Raw genomic sequence first — 22,136 nt, 5'->3', positions numbered from 1 at the left:
CTCCCAGAGACTTTATATGAACATGACTTCTTGTATCTCCTTGAAATGAAGAAAGTGATGTCTGCTTTTTGGGCTGTGGCTGATACACTTTCCCAAAGGGCTAAAGGACAGAGGTCAAAGAAGAGATGCCTCAGATGCGAGCAGGTGCAACAGGAGTGGTTCTGGGAGGCAGCTTGAGCTCCGGAGTAGGAGAGAGGGGTGCTAGGAGGGAGCACGGGGCAGGTAGGGGCCTCGGGATCCAGGGGAGAGAGCCTAAATTCGTAGCACTGGTCAGAGCTGGAATAGGAATCTGGGGCTGGGCCAGGTCTAGTGCCTTCCTGGGTATCCAGTGAGCTCAGAACATCTCAACTAGATGCTGTGTAGAAACTGCATGGAGCGACATAGAAAACACACTCCCCTCCTTTCCCTGCCCGCCCCTACGGGAGCCTCAGGGATGAGGGCCACGTTGGGAGGAGGGCTGCCCAGTCAAGGCCCACCTTCAAAACTAGACACAGCTGGACTCTGAATCTAGTCTCGACATTTGTCTTTTTCTCATTGTACATACTTTGCATGCCCCCAAATCCTCTGAAATATGATAAAAACACATGTATTGCATGTCACATGCTTGACAGAATGTTTTATCCCCCCACCTAATGGATCATAAACCTCTGTTTTAGTCTGAGCTCTCCAAGAAGCAGAGCCTGAGCCAAGGATTCCCATACAGTTCTGCTAAGTGCACTTGGATTTGCCTCATTCATTTTAATGGTCGTACATTTCAGAGCATGTGTCTAGATCATTATTTACTAAATCACTTTAAGATACACACATAACTCCCTACCTTGCCCCTACTTCCCACTCATTGACATTTAGGATTTTCAGTGAAAGGGTCGATGTCATTGACTCACTGTAGGAGAGTATATGTGACAAAGGAAAGTTCATTTTCCAAAGGCAATGGCTGCAGGACAGGGTTCTCAGTCTGGAGAAATGGCAGTGTTGGCAGCACAGAGATAAAGTCTAGAAAATTTAGCACTGTCCTTATCATGCCCAAGATTTATGGCTAACGCATGTTTGTGCAAATTTGGCTAAATTAGTCACAATGATGATTGTAAAACTGAAAAGACCTTATTAATTGGTGGTTTGTTTGCACTTTGCCAACTATAGCAGCCGCTTGCTTCTTGACATTCTTTGGTCTAAATATCATCATAAATCACCAGTTCTCTGTCTTCTAGAACTAGTCCCTACTCCTGTATTTAAGACTGGTGATTTTTTTTTAACAACTAGACTACATACGATGAATGATCTGAGTGACTATATCTGTATTTTGTGGTGGTAGTTTCTCAGGTCATTGAACAAAGGATGGGAATTGACATTACTAAGTTGAGAGCCAGTTTCCAAGGTCTTTCATATGTTGGTGGGTGATTTCTGATGCCCATCAGCACCATCAATTAGTACTTCTAGAGCCTCCATGAGCTCCATGGTGTAGTGGGGAGGTGGTTTCGTAATGGCAGCCAAAACCTGGCATCTGGTCCTGGCCACCCGTGTGTCTGTGGCAAGTCACGTGGCCTTCCTGGATCTCGGGGTAATAATGCTTCCCTGGCTTACTTCTTGTGAGGATCAAAGGACAAGCCCAATCGGGGGGCACCCTTCAAGGTATCGGCTACTATAGGAATATATGGGAGGAAGAGTCTGGATTTGGCTAGGCTACTCTCACAGATAACCTTAGCTCTTGTCTATATGCCCACCTTAAAAGGTCAGCATCCTAAAGCTGAACCCCTTGCTATAGCGGAGTCTCCACCAACAGCACATTCAGCACCTCAAGCTGTAGCAAACAGAGTGGATTTTGTTGAGATCTCATGGGGGACATGAAGGAGAAGACGCTGGCACACTCCCTAATGATCTTTCCCACCAGAAACATCTGTTCTTCCTTCATAGCTATCTTCGGCCACCAGGAACCTTAGCTGTGTCTCCATCCTTGTCCAACAGAGACTGCCCAGCCTCCATGATTCCAGCCTTTCTTCACTCCTTAAGCTTCCTTTTGGGTCCCTCTGGGGCCCCTCCCTCACCGAGCTTATAATCTTGGATTCCCATACTATTGTCATACTCACTGTTCAAAATACCTTTCTAAAAGTTCCCCCACTGCCCTTAGAAAGTGGTGGGGAAATTTTAAACAACAAAGGTTTTGCTGTCACGAACTTCTTTTTTCCTTGCCATAGCATGATGAGGTCATCTTGTTCTAATTTTTCAGAATGTTTAGGGAGCGCTAAGATCTAGAAGCTTGGGAATCACAGAAGGCCAGCCCCCTGGCCTGCACCCATAGCAACTAGGGCCCAACGAAGTAAATGGACTTGCGTATGAGACAGCTACAGAGAAATGGCTGGCCCCCATTCCAGTGCATCAAGCCTGTAAGTGCACACGAACCAAGAGGCTTTCACATCCAGAGGAACCCTGAACTCTGAACTGGCAGGGGACTTGGTGTTCATCTAGAACAGATCCCTCGTTTTAGAGAGGCTAAGATGGAAATTTCATTTGGCAGTCCCTGAATCCTAAAAATACAACACAGATTCGATGGTTACTTTCAGGCGTATGTACTTGCCTGGTGGGTATGATTTCCAGGAGCATATACAGACTTAAACTGTTTCATGAGATTCCGAGCTCCGGCGATACCCTGAAGCGAGGCGAAGAGCTTATCTGCAGCAATTTTGGATTTCTGAAATGTCAGCGTCATTGAAGAGTCACAGCCTGAAACAATCCAGAGAGATTTTCTTGGGTGAACACATCTTTAAATTAAGTTTTAATCATGGAGGCTTGAGCTTGAGGTAACACAGTTGGATTTTCTTTTTCACCCTATTTTACCCCTGGCTGTTCCCCAACTGGGTGGTTTTAATCCTCCACGAGCGATGGAACATACCAAGTGTAAATGCTTTTGACAGAAGGAGAACTCGGAATTCTCTGGGATGGTGGCCACTGGCTTCAATGCCCACACTATAGAAGCTTCACAGAACGAAAGCTCCCCAGGTCTAGTATCCTCAGAACTTAGCTTTGGGAAAATAGGAAGAGACACCAAGAAAAGTAGCAGACAGTGCTGTGATGAACCCCTCTTACTTGAATCCCACCAACAGTTCCTAGAAAATACAAGAGCAAGACTGAGAGATGCTAGGGCTGTGCCGGGGACAGATCTTGCTGGGACGGGTGTCTGCCTAATGCGCTCTCACACCTAATCCATAGGGTTTTTAAAGTGACCCATCTTGACGGAGTCTTTCAAAAGCATTCCACTTGGCTTTTACCGAAATTATTTTCTTTTTGAATTCATATTTCATCAGAATGTAGGAACATTTAATTAAAGCACAAAAGTTAGTAACAAGCACACCTGGCATTAGCGGGCTGATGACTCTTGGGAATCACATAGGTGGCCAGGAGAAGGGGATGTGACCGGCACGTGGAGATCACCCTAGAGCCTTTCAAAATGCAGCCATTCAAAGTTGGGAACACACACAGAGGGCCTCATATGAAGACTGTTCTCAGCAATGATTCTATTTTTCTTTGACACTTATAATAGCTGGATTTATTCTCTATCTTGTTAGAAGCCCATTCAGAAGAGAAATGATTATGGATAATTCAGAAGTTTCAAAAAAACCCAGAGATTCAAGATGAGGTTTTGGGTGGTCTCAAATACTCAGATGTGTGAACACATTCATCTGCATAGCACCCTTATGAGATAGGCGCTATCATTCCCCCCATCTTGGGGATGCAGGAAGCAAGGTACAGAGTGGTTAGGAGACACCCCCGTGAGCAGAGGCTGGCAATGCTCTGCCCAGATGTGCTCATTCATCCTGGACATCACTGTAGGTTTGGGGAACAGTTCTTGTGTACTCTGCTTCTGACCTCGAGTAGCTGCCTGACTATCTATTTGCCTCTGTGTTCCTGTCTCTGTCTCTTTCCTTGTCTGTGGGCTTCTTCTGGTTGTAGAAGCATGCTTGGCCTTTGTGTGGGGCAGACTGGAAGTCCTAGGAAGTCGGCATTCATTGGAACAACCCAGCTTTCTCATTCCCTGGTGAGACAATTCTGAATTGTGGTCTTCAGGGCCTTTGCTCAGTCCCAGAAGGATGGAGCCCCACAATGATAACTCACTCATTAATGACCCTCTATTGGCTTTCCTTCCCTGTCTCACTTCCCTACTTCCTGACTACACTTCCCGAAATATATTTCCAAATACAGTACTTGCACCCAAATCCCTCTCACTGGACACCAGGACTTCCAAGGCGTTCAAACACACATGACCTGGATCCTTCTTTGGGAGTCTATAATTATTGGGGGGAACAGCTTTGTTGAGCTATAATTCATATACCATACAAATTAAATGCCATAAAATTAAAGTATACAACCCAATAGCTGTTAGTCTATTCACATAGTTGTATGACCATCACGACCACAATTTCATTTCAGAATATTTTTTAATCACCTCAATAAGAACCTCCATACTTGTGAACTGTCACTCCCCTTTTCCACTCCCCTCCTGGTCCCTGGCACTACTAATCTGCTTTCTGTCTCTACGGATCTCCCATTTCTGGACATTTCATATAAATGTCCTATAAGACATACGATCTTTTGGGACTGACTTCTTTAATTTAACATAATGTTTTCAAGTCTCATCCAAGTTGTAGTATACATCACTGCTTCGTTTCTTTTTATCGCTAATATTCACTGTATGGATATACCACATTTTATAGACGTGTTCCTCAGTTGAATGCATTTTCACATTTTGGCTCTTCCGACTAAGACTGCTAAGTTTTATACATTTTTGTCTACACATACGTATTCATTTCCCTCGGATAATATCTGGGAGTAGGATTGTTGCCATAGAGTTGGCAACTCTGTGTTTAGCCTTCTGAGGAACTGCCTGGCTGTTTTCCAACATGACCCCACCATTTGGCCCTCTACCAGCAGTGTAAGACGGTTGTGATTTTTCCACATCCTCAACAACGCTCATTGTTACCCTTCTTGATTGATCCTAGTGGGTGCGAAGTGAGGAGATGTTTGTTGATTTTGACAGGGAGAAATGGCTTTTAGGAAGCAGAGGTAGATCCAAACAAGGTAAAACTAAAATGGAGTGTATCTAACATATATAGGAACATTCAAAGGCGCCTGACTCACAGCCAGGTGGCATGTGAGTACTTGAACTTGTACTCTTAATGACTGTGGATCATCATCTGTAATTACTCTTTAAGGGAGGGCAAAATGCTGAGCTGTCTTTACCTCCAATACATCTGACATGAATGTGTGAATGTCCCCACACCAGTCAGTCGATTGTCTAATTCTCCAGGCACCTCCTGGACGTCCAACAATTCAGTTCACTTGGGACACTAACTACACAGCGTTAGTGTAGACCCCACAGTTTAAAGGTTCAGGTCCATTTCAGATGTCAGTTGCAGGTTCCAGATGGCCACCTGCACTCCCGACAGATCGCCTACCCTCTGAGGGTTCCCATGACCCCTTCCTCAGGTTTAATACTTTGCTAGAACAGCTCACAGAACTCAGGAAACCACCTACTCTACCAGAAAACTTTACCTACTGTTGCCAGTTCATTGCAAGGGATACAACTCAGGAAAAGCCAAATGGAACAGATGCACAGTGCAATATTAGGGGGAAGGAGCCCCCTTCAGGCACTCTACCTTTCCAGCACCTTGATGTGTTCACTAACCCAGAAGCTCTTCCGATCCTACTGTTTAAGAGTTTTTATGGCAGTTTCATTCCATAGGCATGATTGATTAAATTACTGGCCGCTGGTGATTGATCCAATTTCTAGCCCCTCTCCCTTTCCTGGAGGTTGGGGGGATGGGGATGAAAACTCCCAATTCTCTACACACATGCTCTTGTTTTTCTGGCAAAAAAAGCCCCCCACCCTGAAGCTGTTAGGAGCCCCAAGCCCTTAGTCATCCCACTAGCATAGAAGACATTCTTTTTTTTTTTTTTTTAAAGATTTTATTTATTTATTTGACAGAGAGAGAGAGATCACAAATAGGCAGAGAGACAGACAGAGAGAGAGATGAGGAGAAGCAGGCTCCCTGCTGAGCAGAGAGCCCTATGCGGGACTCGATCCCAGGCCCCTGGGATCATGACCTGAGCCGAAGGCAGAGGCTTAACCCACTGAGCCATCCAGGTGCCCCACATAGAAGACATTCTTATCACCCTGGAGATCCTCTAATAGTTGTATGCCAGGAACTGGGGACGAAGACCAGTATATATATTTATTTTTGTATCCTAAAAATTCTCTGATTGGTATTTAACTCCTGGTTTCCAGAAAGGTCCAACTTGTGACATTAAGAAAAAAAAAAACATCAGTGTGGTCAAGCACAGTGAGACGAAGCCTCCATGTTCAGTGAACTGTGGTGAGGGGAAGGGGAGGCGTGGAGGGACGTCAGGAGCTCATGGGATCTCCTGAGAACTCTATGTCAAGCTTTGTGGAAAGGAGAAAGTGTCAGTTTCTGAGAAACATGTCCATAACCACCTCCTGATTCTTACAGAGGCTCATAACCAAAAAGCGTTAAGATCCAAAGGTACAGGGTATGTGCTGATGCCACACCCTGCTTACCCTTAGCATCACGGCCCTAGCTGAAACAGACCAACTAGTGCTTTAGTCAATAAGCAACCAGGAGAAACCCTGGAAGGTTCTGGATTCTCACTCATTCATGTAGCTTCTTCCCCTAAACTCTCAGCCTGAGCCATTTAAAATATTGGAAATCATATCAATTGTATCTAAGTGTTGTATTGGACATTCTGTACCAGATTTTCAAGTAAAAAAAAAAAAGGCAGGAAAAATGAAGATGGTCACTTGTTCTAATACCACACAAATGTTTCAATTTCTCTAAAACACAATTCAGCTAGAAGGCTAATTTTTTTTTTTTTTTTTCTGAGAGAGAGAGAGCACATAAGCAGTGTGGGGGAGTTGGAGCAGAGGGAGAGAGGAAATCTTTTTTTCCCTTAAAGACTTATTTGAGAGAGAGAGAGAGATAGCTTGAGCAGGAGGAGGGACAAAGGGAGAGGAAGAGAGAGACTCTCAGGCAGACTCCCTGCTGAGCATGGACGGGAGGTGGGGCTCGATCTCAGGACCCTGCCCAGAAATCCAGAGTCAGCTGCCTAACCTTCGCAGCCACCCAGGTGCCCCTCGGCTATATTTTTTATTTAAAGTAATTCATTTTCTTTCTTTCTTTCTTTCTTTTTTTCTTTTTTTTAAAAAAAGATTTTATTTATTTATTTGACAGAGAGAGATCACAAGTAGGCAGAGAGGCAGGCAGAGAGAGAGGAGGAAGCAGGCTCCCTGCCAAGCAGAGAGCCCCATGCAGGACTCCATCCCAGGACCCTGAGATCATGACCCAAGCCGAAGGCAGAGGCTTAACGCACTGAGCCACCCAGGTGCCCCAAAGTAATTCATTTTCTTGCTAATGGAAAGATTCATCCAATCTTTCATATGGTCTGTTTCAATTTTTTGGAGAGTAACATGATGTTCATCTAGTAGGCTGAGTGGAATAGAATTGTCTACTGGATTATAGATTACTGAAATTTACAGATAATTCGTGGAAGTTGGGGACTGTACATTGAAATTAATGTGTAATTGCAGAGAGTTAGGTCCACTGTGGAACAGATTGTATGACAGGAACATTTACAGATTACTGGTAAATTAAACTCCAAGGAACCCAACAGAAAAATAAGGCTATCACATTGTTGGAAGGAAAATAAAAAGTCCTCAATGTACAAATAAAGTAAAGCTTCCCTGAAAAATAGTCAATTCTCCTCGTTGTCCAAATAAACTGCACACGAGCTGCTTCCAAAGCATCAGCTCTTCCAACGTGTCTGGTGTCCTCAAGCCAAGTGTTCCACAATGTCCATGTTTCTGCGACACCAGGCTGGTCTCTGAGCCTCCTTCGTATTTCTATCAGTCCTCACCAAGCAGAATTTATACTCACTTACCCAAAACCTATAATGAAAGTTTCACACACACACACACACACACACACACACACACACTCTTTAGAAATATGAATCAGAGAAGATAAGTGAATTGTGCAAGATCACATCACCATCGCAGGCCACGTCAGGGTTCCAAATGTCCCGCTGATCACAGACCTGAGCTCCTCCATGTCCACTGCCACCCGCCATCCCAAGTCTCCTCTGGGCATGCAGCCCACTCTGGATTTGTGCTAGAATCAATAACTAAAGATGATATGAGCACCAAAGCTCTGAAATGAGATGATTTTTTCTGGGACAAGAGAAGTCTCCAGAATCACGGAGCGCTCCCTAGGCCATCTGCGTGCCCGGTGCTATGCTAGGCAGTTTGTACATCTTCGCTTATTGAATCTCCACAGAAACACAATGAGGTAGCTACTGACAGCATTCCCACTTTACAGACGGGGAAACTGAGCCCTCGCGAAGTTTAGCAACACAGGGGCCACTCAGCTAATAAGTAGCAACGCTGAAGGTCAAAGCCTTGCAGTCTAACTCCAAAGACGGTCCTGTTAGCCTCTCTAGTCCATTGCCTTTCACATGTGCTGAGGCCACATATATCAAAGATCAATGAAATTCTTAATTCAGCCTTAACATCGAAGAAATGCTTTTAAACCAGAGTGGGTAGCAAAGGCCTTTCTTCTCGGCCTGGCCCTCCAGGTGGATGTTAACATTGCAGTTTGCAGTCATGCCCCAGGCTTGTCTTTTGTAGCCACAGAAGGTGTGAGGTCTCCCAGTCCGGCTGTTTACCCTCCTTTGGATCTTTGCTCTGTAAGGCGCTGTATTCAGTTACCTCTAATAAGCCCCTGACAGCCTGTTCCATTAAGCCAGCTTATGAGATAACAGTGTTTTGTAAGGGGACTCGAAGTGTACAATTCCAGTCAATTCTCATTTAATCCACTTAGTTAAATAGATAATGAAGCAGAAGCCGATCCTAGCCCTTCGCCAAGCATGATCTGTGAACTTCAGTTGCTACTTCTTGATAAGGGAGGCCCCTGGCCCCCCAGGGCCCCCCTGTGTTCTTCTGAAATGGGGAATGACTCATACCCCTGCCAGTTCTTTCTCTGGAGGGCTTGGGGAGCTCTCGGGCAGGGGTCCAGTTACTTCTCAGAGCAACAAAATAGGGCTCTTGTGTCCGTGCCTCCCCCCTCCTCTGTTCCCTTCTCCTGTCTCCACTTACTGAAGTCCCTTAACTTCAGCAGGGAGAGAGAGAACAGTGGTTTCTGTGGCTCTGTACACGGCAGGGACCCACATCTCCAGCCACGACGGAGAGAAAACGGAGCAAGGCTGACCAGCTAACCCTCCTCCCGGGATGGCTGGGACGCTGCTGCCCTCCCTACTCCCCTCTGCCTAGCTCTCTGCTGCGGTTTGCTTTCTCGGGGAGCAGGCTGGAATCCTGTGCTCCAGGAACCTTTTCAAAAGAACCTTTTTTTCCCATTAGTTTGGTTTTATTCCTTGGGGACTAAGGAAAAGAAAGCGTCTCCTCTCAGGAGGCTGCTGTGTTCAAGGGCTTTGTCTGGACTGGAGCCGAAGCAGCCCTCATTGGAGGCCTCAGGCCTTCCGAAACACACATGTGAGCACACACATGTGCATGCACACGCACATGCACGCGCACATGCCTGTGCACACACACACATTTAAACAGAAGCCCATCAATTGTGTGGCTGGATGTATGGGGTGTGTGTGTGTGTGTGTGGCTAGAATAGGATTTGAAATGTTTCCCCATTCAGCTCTGTTATCCCGCTCCCAGGTTGCTAGGCCCCTCGCATCTGACTGGGAAGAGCCAGAGTCAAAAAGATTTGAGCCTCGTCAAGAGGCCCTTTTCTCATCTGGACCCACGTTATCCAAGGCTAGTCTCCGCATCCCTCTGCGGGCCCTGAGAGTTTGGGAACATCAGGCCGCTGCCCAGCTTGCATCCCTGGCCCCCCACCGCTCAGCAGAGCCTCGGAGCAGGGGTCCCCGCTCTGTGGGCTCCCGGGGCAGTGAGAGAAAAGGTCAGCTGGGAGTGTGACTGGCCAGAAAGGATGGGGCTCTGGGAGGTCATGACCTCCCTCATCCATCCAGCGGGTCTGACACTGCCCTTGCCTCTCTCTCCAAACCATTGTTTTTAAACCGGGCTCTTTTCTCATGGCTCTCAATACGTTTGGCAAATGCAAACAAAACCAAACAAAATCAAAAAACAAATAAGCCTTAGCGAATACCATCACATCTGAAATCTTTCAGGGAGGTTGGTTTACTGTATATAAACTACCCTGGAGTGGGGCATTCTAGTAAGTGTGTAAGAGCAACTAGAAGTCTCTTTTTCAAACGTGCTAGGGACCCATAGGTGACCCATAGGACTGTGAGTCCTTCAAAGAGAGGGATCACGAAAAATCAATCTCTCTCACACACATAATTTACATTATCTGTTATATAGTCATATATATGCATATATAATTATGTTTAAAATGAAATCATAAATATCTCTGTATTCATTAATCTTCAAGGAAAGGTCAAAGTCTTCTCTGTATTATCTGCTATTCTGAATAGAGTTCTGTCTTCAGAAAAACCCATGACAGGAGCGCCTGGGTGGCTCAGTGGGTTGAAGCCCCTGCCTTCAGCTCAGGTCATGATCTCAGGGTCCTGGGATCGAGCCCCGCATCGGGCTCTCTGCTCAGCAGGGAGCCTGCTTCCTCCTCTCTCTCTGCCTGCCTCTCTGCCTACTTGTGATCTCTGTCTGTCAAATAAATAAATAAAATTAAAAAAAAAAAGAAAAACCCATGACATACCACGTACAATTTCCAACTTGAGTCCATTTCAGTAGAACGAGAAGTTAAAGACATCTGTCACACAATCTGAGCACAGAATTCTTCTAGATTTTAACTTTTCCCCTTCAATCTTCTACAGTCTTCTACAGTCGTCCTGTTCACACCTAATCCATAGGGTTTTTAAAGTGACCCATCTTGACGGAGTCTTTCAAAAGCATTCCACTTGGCTTTTACCGAAATTATTTTCTTTTTGAATTCATATTTCATCAGAATGTAGGAACATTTAATTAAAGCACAAAAGTTAGTAACAAGCACACCTGGCATTAGCGGGCTGATGACTCTTGGGAATCACATAGGTGGCCAGGAGGAGGGGATGTGACCGGCACGTGGAGATCGCCCTAGAGCCACGAGGGGTCAGGGCGTTGGCATTAGGCCTCGTATTTTATAGAGGGAGTGGAGAACGTCAGTCATTCTGGTGAATGGATCAGGTGGAAGCTGGTCGTGAATACATGAATTATACATTCATTATTTGTATTCATTGCATTTACATCAACTATGAATCAAAAAAGGACATGTATAAACATATTTCTGAGGTTCCATGTTTATATACAGGCACGTGTCTACGTCAACAATCTCATGCTTGATGACCCTGTGGGACTTTCAGGTTCTTCTACTATAAAAAAATCACGAGCTGGGTTGTCAGATCCCAACACCTACAGGGCTGATTTCCTCTTTCATGGCAGAGTCCTGGATCCACACCACAAGGTAGGGCCTCCTCAGCTAGGGTGGAGCTAACGGCACAACGATGCTTGGAAGAGAGTTTGGGCAGTCTGGCTTCCCAAAGAAATCTGGAGTCAGAAATATCCACGTGAGGCCACAGAGGGCCCAGGACAGTGCCCATGGAGGCTGCCCACTTTCTGGAAGTCTTTCTAGAAGCCTCTGCTTGAGCTCCCAGCCCCACGCTGCTCCGTGGTCTCTCTGTTCATTAAATCCTGCTCGAGGGCCTGGAATCTTCTAGCCCGTGACCACTCACATGGCACAGGAGGAAAGGAGAAGAGGCTGGGGGCACGGGCTCTTCCTGGTCTACCGCTGAGGTCTAGCACAGCGCCTGGCCCACAGCAGGCCCCACCACATAGTTCCTAAAGGGGCAGGGGCAATGGAGAGGTGACAGGAAGAAAGGGCGCCAAATCAGGCCAAACGGGCCCTAAAGGGACAGGCAGCACTGATTCCTGAGGAGCTGCAAAACGAGCTGTGGGAGAAATTTCAAACAAAGAGCTCCCTGACGGTCTTGAGGAATTGCAGGCTGCACGTGTAAGTGGCTTAAGTCCCAAAAAGGCTACTTGAGAAGAGCCGCCTCAAAGGGCTCCATAAATTCTTGAATTGAACAAGCAAGGCTTGCTCCACGTGGTTTAGAGCTACACCCAGAGGAGACAAAACTGTTTTTTAAAAAAAGGCCAAGAATGATAAATACAAACTTTGGAGAAGGGGTGACTTCCAAGGGGGGGTGGCGGGGGGCCGGGGGGTAGGTGAGTAAGCAGGGGGTGGGTCCAGGGTGGGGTTATTATATAATTATACTTTATACCATCTATCAGACAATCTCTTAAATGGATCCGCCATCATTTTAAAAAACTCTAACAAAACAAAAACCAGTTGTACCACTTTTCCAGCCTCCAGCAAATTGGGTTTTCTAAAACCTTGACAGGAGGAAGAAGTGACAGCTGCGATCTTTGATCCTCAGGCAGGTCTGGGCTGTGTCGCGGACCGGGAAGGACTTGTACAGTCAGGAGAGGATGTGACTGGCCAGGATTCTAGTCTGAGCGCGGAGGCTGTCTCCTGAGAAAGCACGCAGTGGGGAGGCCTGCCGGAAGAAGAACTGTCCGGAAGACGCTTTGGAACTTGCATTTTTAATGGCAGCATGCAAGGTCAAGTTGGCAGTGAGGCCCAGAGAGCAGGATGCAGGCCATGGGACAAGGAGCCCTTGCCGCTGCAGGAAGGACCAAGGAGGCAGCAGACAGACAATGCCTGGTCCTGGCTGAAATGAAGACACAGCCCCTGCTATTTTGAAACATTCCTTCTAAGATGACTCTGAAAAAAAAAATCTCTCTGAGGCAGCTTTCCTGACTGCCCAAACTCTACTCAGTTTCTCCATCTTAAGATGGTGTGGTTCCGTAAGGGAGGCGCGAAGGACTTTGCAAAAACGGTGGTGGTGCTTCGTCATATTAAATGACACAGTTTCATGTGCTGGGAATATGGGATCCTACTAAATGGAGCCTGGTCACCTTGAACAACGGGCCCTGAAATTAAGCGTTCAGAGTAACGGAAATACCTAATGCGTGAGGGCTATTCCTCTAAAAGGCAGGCATCAATTTTCTGATCAGTTATATAATCTCCTATGATCTGGCTTATCAGCGCTGGAAAATCAGATCTCTCTTATAGCATTTCGTCTTTGGGCTCCTTTCCTGGGAGTGAAACCTGTCACGAGAACTGGATGCCCACACAGTCACTTACACCAGAGCTCGTGTACACAAACGTTCCCGTTCCTAAGGAGGGTAGCACACAGGCTCCTGACTGTGATCACAGGCAAGTTCTCAAACACCGTATCTCACGGCAAGTGTCTCCCAACAGGCGCATTGGTTTTATTCTCCTGAATCTGTTCTACTGAATGGTAAACTTGCCATATCAACTTCAAGTCCCCTTTCAATGTGTTGACATTGATGGTGGTTTGGAATGACTCAAAATGGCTTGTTGGACCCCCAAAGGGGACGAGAGATTACAATTTGCATGTGGTCGTTTTCAGAAGTAGTCAGGTAGCACAGAGCACCTGGGAGCCATGGCGTACTTTATAGGACACTGTGACAAAGGACTACAGTTGACTTCATTTTTTGAACCAGGAAGAAAATGCGGCTACAGTATTTGTATGCAAAGGTGTCATCAAAGCATACTCATGAGTGAAGCACAGTTGGCAGTTTTTACGTTAATATCTGCTTGCCTCTTTTTTTTTTTTTTTTTTTATGTAGTGTTCCAAGATTCATTGTTGACGTATAACATGCCGCGCTCCATGTGGTATGTGCCCTCCTTAATACCCACGACCAGGCCAACCCATCTCCCCACCCCTCCCCTCTGAAACCCTCAGTTGGTTTCTCAGAGTCCACAGTCCGTCATGGTTCATCTCCCCCACTGATTCCCCCTTCTAATGTCCTCCATGTTATTCCTTATGCTCCACAAGTAAGTGAAACCATATGATAATTGACTTTCTCTGCTTGACTTATTTCACTCAGCATAATCTCCTCCAGTCCTGTCCATGTTGATGCAAAAGCTGGGTACTCATCCTTTCTGATGGAGGCGTAATACTCCATAGTGTATATGGACCACATCTTCTCAACCATTCATCTGCCGAAGGGCATCTCGGCTCTTTCCACAGTTTGGCGATTATGGCCCTTGCTGCTAGGAACGTGCATATGGCCCTTCTTTTCACTACACCTGCATCTTTGGGCTAAATATTTGCTTGCCTCTTGTTTGTTCTCTTTGAGAGCTATGACGCTGAAGCAGCAACAACGGTAAGAAAGCACAGGAATATCAACTTATGGTGGGGAAAATTTGATCTGCTTTGTTTATTTTTCTTTGCATTGGGAAAAGACTGCCATGATTTTAATTTTGCAGGGAAGTGCCTAGTTTCGAACGAAGGGGCCAATCTGACATTTCCGAAAGAAAGGAGAAGAGAGGCCCAGAGGCTCCTTCCGTGGATGGTCACTCCAAGCCCCACTCCAGGCTGAACACGAAGCATTCTGGATGGGCCGCCACTTGCAGCCAGCCCTGTCCCTTGTTACCCTCCACAGTCTGTCCCTCCCTATGCTTTGGTGCAGAGATGTGTATGTGTTGGTGGGAGGGGCTGCTCTGTTCTACCTCATGCAGAGGCAGCTGATGACCTGGAAGGCTTCCTGGAGGTGCAGGCCAAGAAGGAAGTGCTGGCAGACCACGGTGCCCTGCACTATTTCTGCCTCTTTCTGAATCTTAGCCCAGGTCCAGTCTAGTTGCTGGTTTTATTTTATTTACTTTTTTTAGATTTTATTTATTTATTTGACAGAGAGAGATCACAAGCAGGCAGAGAGGCAGGCAGAGAGAGAGGAGGAAGCAGGCTCCCCGCTGAGCAGAGAGCCCGATGCGGGGCTCGATCCCAGGACCCTGAGATCATGACCCGAGCCGAAGGCAGCGGCTTAATTCACTGAGCCACCCAGGCGCCCCTAGTTGCTGGTTTTAAAACAGTATCAGAGGTCCATTGCCCATGAAGCATTTTTAAGAGAGAAGGCTGTACTTTGTTTTAGGAATGCTAATAAAACTGACAGTGTGGGAATAATGTGGCGTCATTTCTGGCTGTAGCATGTCACTGGGAAATGCTCCTTCTCCACGTCACGAGGAATAAATCACTCAGGGTTTGGCTTGCTTGCCCAGTATACAAACCTGTGCTACGGCTAATTGTCCGTTTGTAGGAGAGGATGAAATGGAAAGTCAAAATCATGGCACATTTAAAAGCTTTTCAAATGACTGTCTGACCTCCATCGTCATTCAGAGGGGTTTTTAAGAAAGCCTCAGTCTTGTCTTTTCTGTTATGTTTCTTGAGCTCCAGCCTCACTGAGCTTGTTATCATGAGATTTCTTAGTATGGAGAAATAGCGGCGTTCTTTTAATTTATATTTTAAGGGAAGGCTAGGTGGTTAATAATACGGGATCATAGAATAAAAGGGAAGCTTATTGGCCTAAAGTTTCTTTCATCCCTTTTGTTTCTTCGGAGACTAGCAGAGCAAATGGAGTTTGTTTTTCTTCCAGTAGCAGACAGATCAGATGGGCCCCCATCTCTCCCCTCCCGCAACACACAAAATCCCTCTCAGCCTCAGTCTCAGCTTCCCCTGCACCTGCCGCTGTAAATCTCCATTGAACCGAGCCAGCATCCCCACGCCTGAAATTTAAGCTCCCTCTAAATGAGGCCCCTGATCTATCACTTCTCTGTACTTTCTTTCAGAGGTGGCGTGGATTAGAGTGTGGGTTAGCTATGCCCGATTCAGCGATGGGACCAAGTCCAGACAGGGCTTCCAGTAGGGCCGTGGCATGTGGGAGAAGGGGGATGAGCACCGTATTTGGGTGGACCCCAGAAACACAGACAGAGAACTCAGGCAAGCTGACAGGCAGAGCCCTGCCTCCTGAAACGGAGGGTTCAGGTCACACTGATGTTTGAGAGAGCCTGGAAGGAGCAGCAGAGAAGACTGTGTGACTGTGCCAGGCTTTGCGGAAGGCAGAATGCTCAAGAAACATGGGGCAGAGGCAGAGAGAGAGAGAGAGAGAATCCTTAAGCAGACTCCCTGCTGAGTCCAGAGCCCCAGTGGGCTCCATCTGACCCCGAGATCATGACCTCAGCTGAAATCAAGAGTCGGGTGCTTAACTTACTGAACCACCTAGGTGCCCTACTTGTGAGTTAACTTTATATCAACTTATTTATTTATTAGTTCCATGTAAGCTGATCTGATGTATGAGTATTTACTTATTTTAACATGCATCAGAAAATACATAACCATGAAAAAAATTGTTCATCTACATCGCTCTGAATTCCTTTTGCAGACCACCTGTGGGGCACGTGCGCCCTTTGGACACAGTGCCCTGGACTGGTGGCACTCGCGGGTACACTGTGGACACTCTTCTCATGGGGCTCGGGAGCACATGTCCTTCCCTAAGATGCTCCTGTGTGACTCAGAGATGTGGTCCTCTCTTCCTTCTGCTCCCCACCACAGCACCTGTACTGAGCACTGCGTACAGGACATTTAGGGACCCCCCGTGGCAATGAGGTGGTTCCCAGGTGCTGGGGACTGTGCTGACGACAAGCAGAGTAGGTGTTGTCGTGTTCATTGTTCAGATGATGGGACGGAAGCTGTGATGGCTTGAGGGAGGCTTGTTTAGTGAGTAGCCAACAGAGAGGCACTGGGAAAGAACCTCGTGGTCTCAGAAGTCCACTTCTTAAGAAGTCTTCCTGGCAGACTGGTTCTGCTTTCCCGAGTCTTCTACATGGCCACCCGGCCCCCTTCTTCAAACCTGCTTTGCTCCAAACTAGCCTCAGGAGAGCCGTCACCTGTTAGGTAACTATGATTGGGCCTGTGCCTCCCCAGCCCCCTGTCCGTGGGGTCCCAGCTACTCTGGCCTCCTCGTGCCCCAGCAGACCTCAAGCTCAGGGTCTCTGCACATTCTCTTACTTCCCCCTGCTCTGGTCTTTACCCTATATTAGGTCTCAGCTTCAAACAGCATCTTCTCAAAAAAGGCTTTTCTGATCTCCCCGCCTGTATTAGGTGTACTTCTGGTGTTTCTTAAAGCACTTTATCAACATTTATAAATACATATAAATGTATTCCCCTTTGGTTTGTTTTCTTCTCCCTCTTTCCCTCCCTACCTCTTCCCTTCTGTTCCTTCCCTTTCCTCCCTTCCTGTCAATAGATACTGGGTGCTAACTACTTGCTAGGTACTTCAGACTCAGTGTCTGTTCTCACAGAGCCTACATTTCAATGGGGGAAACAGATGATATTTAAGTAAATACACAAGTCAACAGATCATAACATGTCTTTAGAGGTAAGTGCTCAGAAAGAAAATAGAAGTAAGAGCTATTGACTCAAGGTTCGCTTCTGCCACATGCGTTTGAGTGCGTTGGCAAGTGAAGGGGCAAGTCAAACCCTCAGTGAGGTCAGGGCCTGGTGTGGTCAAGAGAGTCTTAAGAGAAGGGAGTTCTCAGGGAGCCTGGGTGGCTCAGTGGATTAAAGCCTCTGCCTTTGGCTCGGGTTATGATCTCAGGGTCCTGGGATTGAGTCCCACACCGGCCTCTCTGCTCAGCGGGAAGCCTGCTTCCTCTCTTTCTGTCTACCTGCCTCTCTGCCCACTTGTGATCTCTGTCAAATAAATAAATAAAATATTTAAAAAAAGAATAGAAAAGGGAGTTCTCTTATTATCCAAGAAAGGAATAAAGGGTTAGGCTGGCTTTTCCATGTCACGAGAGTAGAGTCAGTTCATTGATTCAGTCAGTGAAGATTTCCTGGGCGTCTGATATGTGACTGTTCTAAGCATGGGCTAATACAGCAGCAAACAAAGCATAGAAAGTTCTGGCTTCACTGAACTTCCTTTGCATTTTACTGTGCCTAAAAATGAGGATGACAGTTAACATTTATCAAGTACTTACTATGTATATCAAATGCTTGTCTGAGTATTCTATGTATTAATTGATTTAATCCTCAGAATTATCCTATGAAGTATGTGCTATCATCATCCCCAGTTCACAGATGAGAAAAATAAGGCACAGAGAGTTGAGTCACTTGCCCAATGCCACAAGCCAATGGCGGAACCCTAACTTTACCCCTCACGGTTCGGACCCAGAGCACAGACTCTTCAATGTGGCATTTTTACCACAGCAAGCAATCAATAAACAACTGAGCGATTATGATAAAAAGTATGGTATAATCATGGTAAAATAGCCCAAAGTTAAGTAAATAAGTAGGAAAAAACTTAGTTTAAATTACGACGTTTATATTCCAAGTTATTTGGAAAGAAATGTACTTTTATTACGTACAAGTGCATAGTGACGCTAGGGCCGATTGGTCATCTACAACAAGCAGAGAGCATCCTCTCGGCCCCGATGAGTATTTAAGACTGATTGCAACTCACTGCCCCTCCTCGTACTGAACACTTGATATCCTGAGACTAGTGTGTTCTCTCAAGAAGGCCTTACTGTCGCCATGACAATCGTACTGATTTTACTCATTTGCTCAAAAGTTCTTATTCTCAACCTAGGTCAAAGTAACTTCAGATTTTGTTGTCCTTTGAAGTCAACTCATCTTAGATATTTAGGGGGTCGTCATGGGTGTTCAATGACATGCGAGTTCTCCTCTGCCTGGCACGTGGTGGGATTACGTGCTTTCCTCAGTGAGACGGGAGCATGGGTTTCACTTTGGGCAGGAGAATATGAGTGGCAGTAACATCTGCCATTTCCACACAGAAGCCTTCAGAAGTCACTATGTAATTTACTACTTCCCCTTCCTCAGTGATCCAGGATGGCTATATGAGGAGGAGGTCTTTGGCGGTTGGGCAGAGCCCCCACACACCTGCAGTGGACACAAAACCCAGAGAAGAATCTAACCATTGTTGCTTGAACTAGCTCAACCTGGTTCAAATACCAGCCCTCAAAATTTGGGGTGAAAAAGAAGAAAATGCATAAAGAATTTATATAGCCAATTAGAAGGGAAATGAAATCAAACACCGACCATTATTATAGTTCAGATATTTCCATGTTACCATGACAATTCTCTTGGCCACACTGAGAATAGGCATTGCCTTCATTTTGCAGGCGTGGAGATTGAGGGTCAGAGAGAGAAGGGACTTGGTCAAGGTTATATGGCTAGAAAGTGACAGAGGTGAGTTTTCAAATTCAAGTCTGTTTGAATGGTGTGATTATGTTACACTGTCTATAAAAAGCATATACAACTAAATCACCCTAAGAATGTCTAAAATAAAAAAGCACAAGAAATAACAAGTGTTGGTGAGGATGTGGAGAAACAGGAACCCTCGTGCACTATTGGTGGGAATGCAAGCTGGTAGAGCCACTGTGGAAAACAGTATGGAGGTTCCTCAAATAATTAAAAATAGAATTACCATATGATACAGTATTTTCACTACTTAGTATTTACCCAAAAAGGCAAAATGCTAATTTAAAAAGATATATATGCCCCTATCTTTATTGTCGTACTACTTAAGAATAGCCAAGATTTGGAGGCAGTCCAAGTGTCCACCCATGATGAGTGTATAAAGAAGAGGTAATATACACAACACACACACATCACACACATACCACACACTCAACACATACACACAATATACACACACACACCCTGGAATATTATTAGCCATAAAAAAAGAATGAAATCTTGCTATTTGCAGCATGGATGGACCTAGAGAGAATAATGACAAGTGAATTAAGTCAGTCAGAGAAACATAAATACCCCATGATTTCACTCATATGTGGAATTTAAGTAACAAAATAAATGAACAAAGAAAAAAGAGACAAACAAAAATCCCAGACTCTTTAAATATAGAAAACAAACCGGTGGTTGCCAGAGTGGAGATGGGTTGGGGGATGGGTAAAATAGGTAAGAGGGATTAAGAGTATATTTCTCTTTTCTCTTCTTTTTAGAGAGGTGGGGAGGGGCAGAGGGAGAGGGAGAGAGAGCATGTGAAGTAGGCTCCATGCCCAGTGTGGAGTCTAACATGCGTGGGGCTTGATCTCACCACCCAGAGATCCTGACCTGAGCTGAAATCAAGAGTTGGACACTCAGCTGACTGAGCCACCCAGGCGCCCCAAGAGTTCATCTTGATGAGCACTGAATACTGTACAGAGTTGCTGAATCATTACATCATCGCACACATGAAACTAACAGAACACTGTATGTTAATTACACTTCAATTAAAAAAAAAAAAAGCCATGCATTGGAACACTAGGTGGGCAAGGCATTCAATCATTCACCAAATGCGCATAGCATGTGTACCTACTATGTGCCGGGCACTGGAGCAGGAGCCTCGGAATGAGTAAGATCGCTCTGGTCTCTGCCCCCGGGGTGCTCACAGTGTAGTGTGGGCTACAGATGGGTCGAGGGGTAGTTTCAGTGTGAGTAACAAGAGCCATTTGGCTAGGGTGAAGATGGGTGGGGTCTGTGGAGGGGGACACTTGAAGTCATGGAAGGAAGAATAAATTGGGGGAGGGAAACAGTAGAGAAGGGAAAGCAAATGAGGAATAACGGCCAAATAGAGACGCATCAATCACGTAATTCTAGTCCTGCCTGCATTGGCACACACTTGGTAAGAACATGCCATATCCCTTGCACTGGCACACGCAACTATGGCTGGCACTGTCACCAGTTGACGACATCAAAGCATCCCGCTCTGCCTTGCTGGTAGCCACAGCCCCCACCAGCTGGCTCAGGAATTCAAACCTGAACAGGCAACACACATTCCCGGGGGCGGCTGGCAGCCCGGCTCAGGCGGACTGAGGGCAGTTGGCTCCCCTACAACATGCGGTCATAGTCATCAGACCTGGGACCGTGCCTGGCAGGCAACGGTCTCCCTGCCCCTGTTGATCAGGCACCTGACAGAATGAACAGAAGCCCTAGAGGTGAAAAGGCCTTTAAGGAAACTGAAAGGCCACTGAGGACCAACAAGTCAGAGGCACCTGACAATCAGGAACAGACCTCGGCACGTCTCAGGCTCCTCCTGACCACCCCAGCAACGCAGGTCTGAATTTGGAGCTTTGGAAGGTGTTCTCTCGCTTTTGGAAATGAAGACCTCACGGGCTCTCCTGGGTGGATGTGCGTCAAGGTAGCGACAGCGAGGCCACAGTCCATGCCCATGGGACCTAGGGAGCGAAGTGAACCCTCCTGTGGAAGTTACCGGAATGGTCCCTGTCTTTGGGCAACTTAGAAATCCAGCTCTAGAAGGGTTCATACACCGATTAGGAGAGCAAAGAGAACCTGGGGGCTCTTACAATGTGGAGATGGGCTGCCGTTGCCAGGAGGCATGGAGCTGAAAGAAGAGGAAACACGGTGCTCTGCTCATGGGAGCTTACATTTCAGAAGAGCGCCTTAGTGTCCCCAAGACTCATGATCTCTGAGGGCTCAGACGGGGTGGGGGGCAGCCTGTCCTGAGGCAATGGGCAAGAGGCTTCTTGTTGTAGAACAGAAGACGAAGGAGAAGAAAACAAACTTCTAGAAAATTGGGAAGGAAAGGGCATTTTACATGGTAGAAAGAGTACATGGGTAAGGATAGGCACATTCTCGTGGAACTTCAGGCATCCACTAACTCTGTTAGAAATGTCCTTCTGGATCCTTCTCCTGGTTAACTCATCTTTTCTTTGATGTCCTGGCTCGGATGTCACCTTGCCCATGCAATCTCCCTTGATTCCTCCCAGGCTCTGGACTGCTGGGGAATCTATTTTACAGCCTGGGTGCTGAGAACCTCTCTCCAAGCCCAGAAAGGACATTTCCACCTCCTGGCTTTTTTTCCCCTGCAGAAGAGGGAGGTAGCCTCGCACCCCTTCTTGGCACAAATCCAGAGAGCCACTTGCTGCTGACCAAAATTAAATATGTATTTATCAAGTGCTTATTATGTACTGGTATAGTTTCTAGGAGATACATCTATAAGCACGCACTCCTGCTTTGTGGAGGGTTCTTTCATTCTGGTTAAGGAGACAGACAATAAACAAACAGACCCATAACAAATGTTAGAATAGAATACGTGCCATGAATGCAACAAAGAAGCACATGGCAGAGCCTCTGTGGGAGAGCATCTAAGCTACTGGGAACTAAGCTATTAGTTTTCCAGCCTCTACTAGACAGAAAAATCC

At 46.3% G+C, this 22,136-nt stretch overlaps 1 protein-coding gene across 1 annotated transcript in view; it reads right to left on the bottom strand.

The window, feature by feature from the left end:
- Positions 1-22,136, bottom strand: part of SCFD2 (sec1 family domain containing 2) — a 439,667-nt gene that overhangs the window by 32,333 nt on the left and 385,198 nt on the right. The window contains exon 6 of the mRNA XM_082728303.1: positions 2,573-2,718. Within this exon, the coding sequence (XP_082584429.1) occupies positions 2,573-2,718 (146 nt within the window). The remainder of the gene's footprint in view (positions 1-2,572; positions 2,719-22,136) is intronic.

This window comes from Mustela nivalis (assembly GCF_964662115.1).
Source record: "Mustela nivalis genome assembly, chromosome: 4".
Taxonomy (NCBI): domain Eukaryota; kingdom Metazoa; phylum Chordata; class Mammalia; order Carnivora; family Mustelidae; genus Mustela; species Mustela nivalis.
Note: the sequence above shows the minus strand (reverse complement) of the source record. Positions and strands in the feature narration are given on the sequence as shown.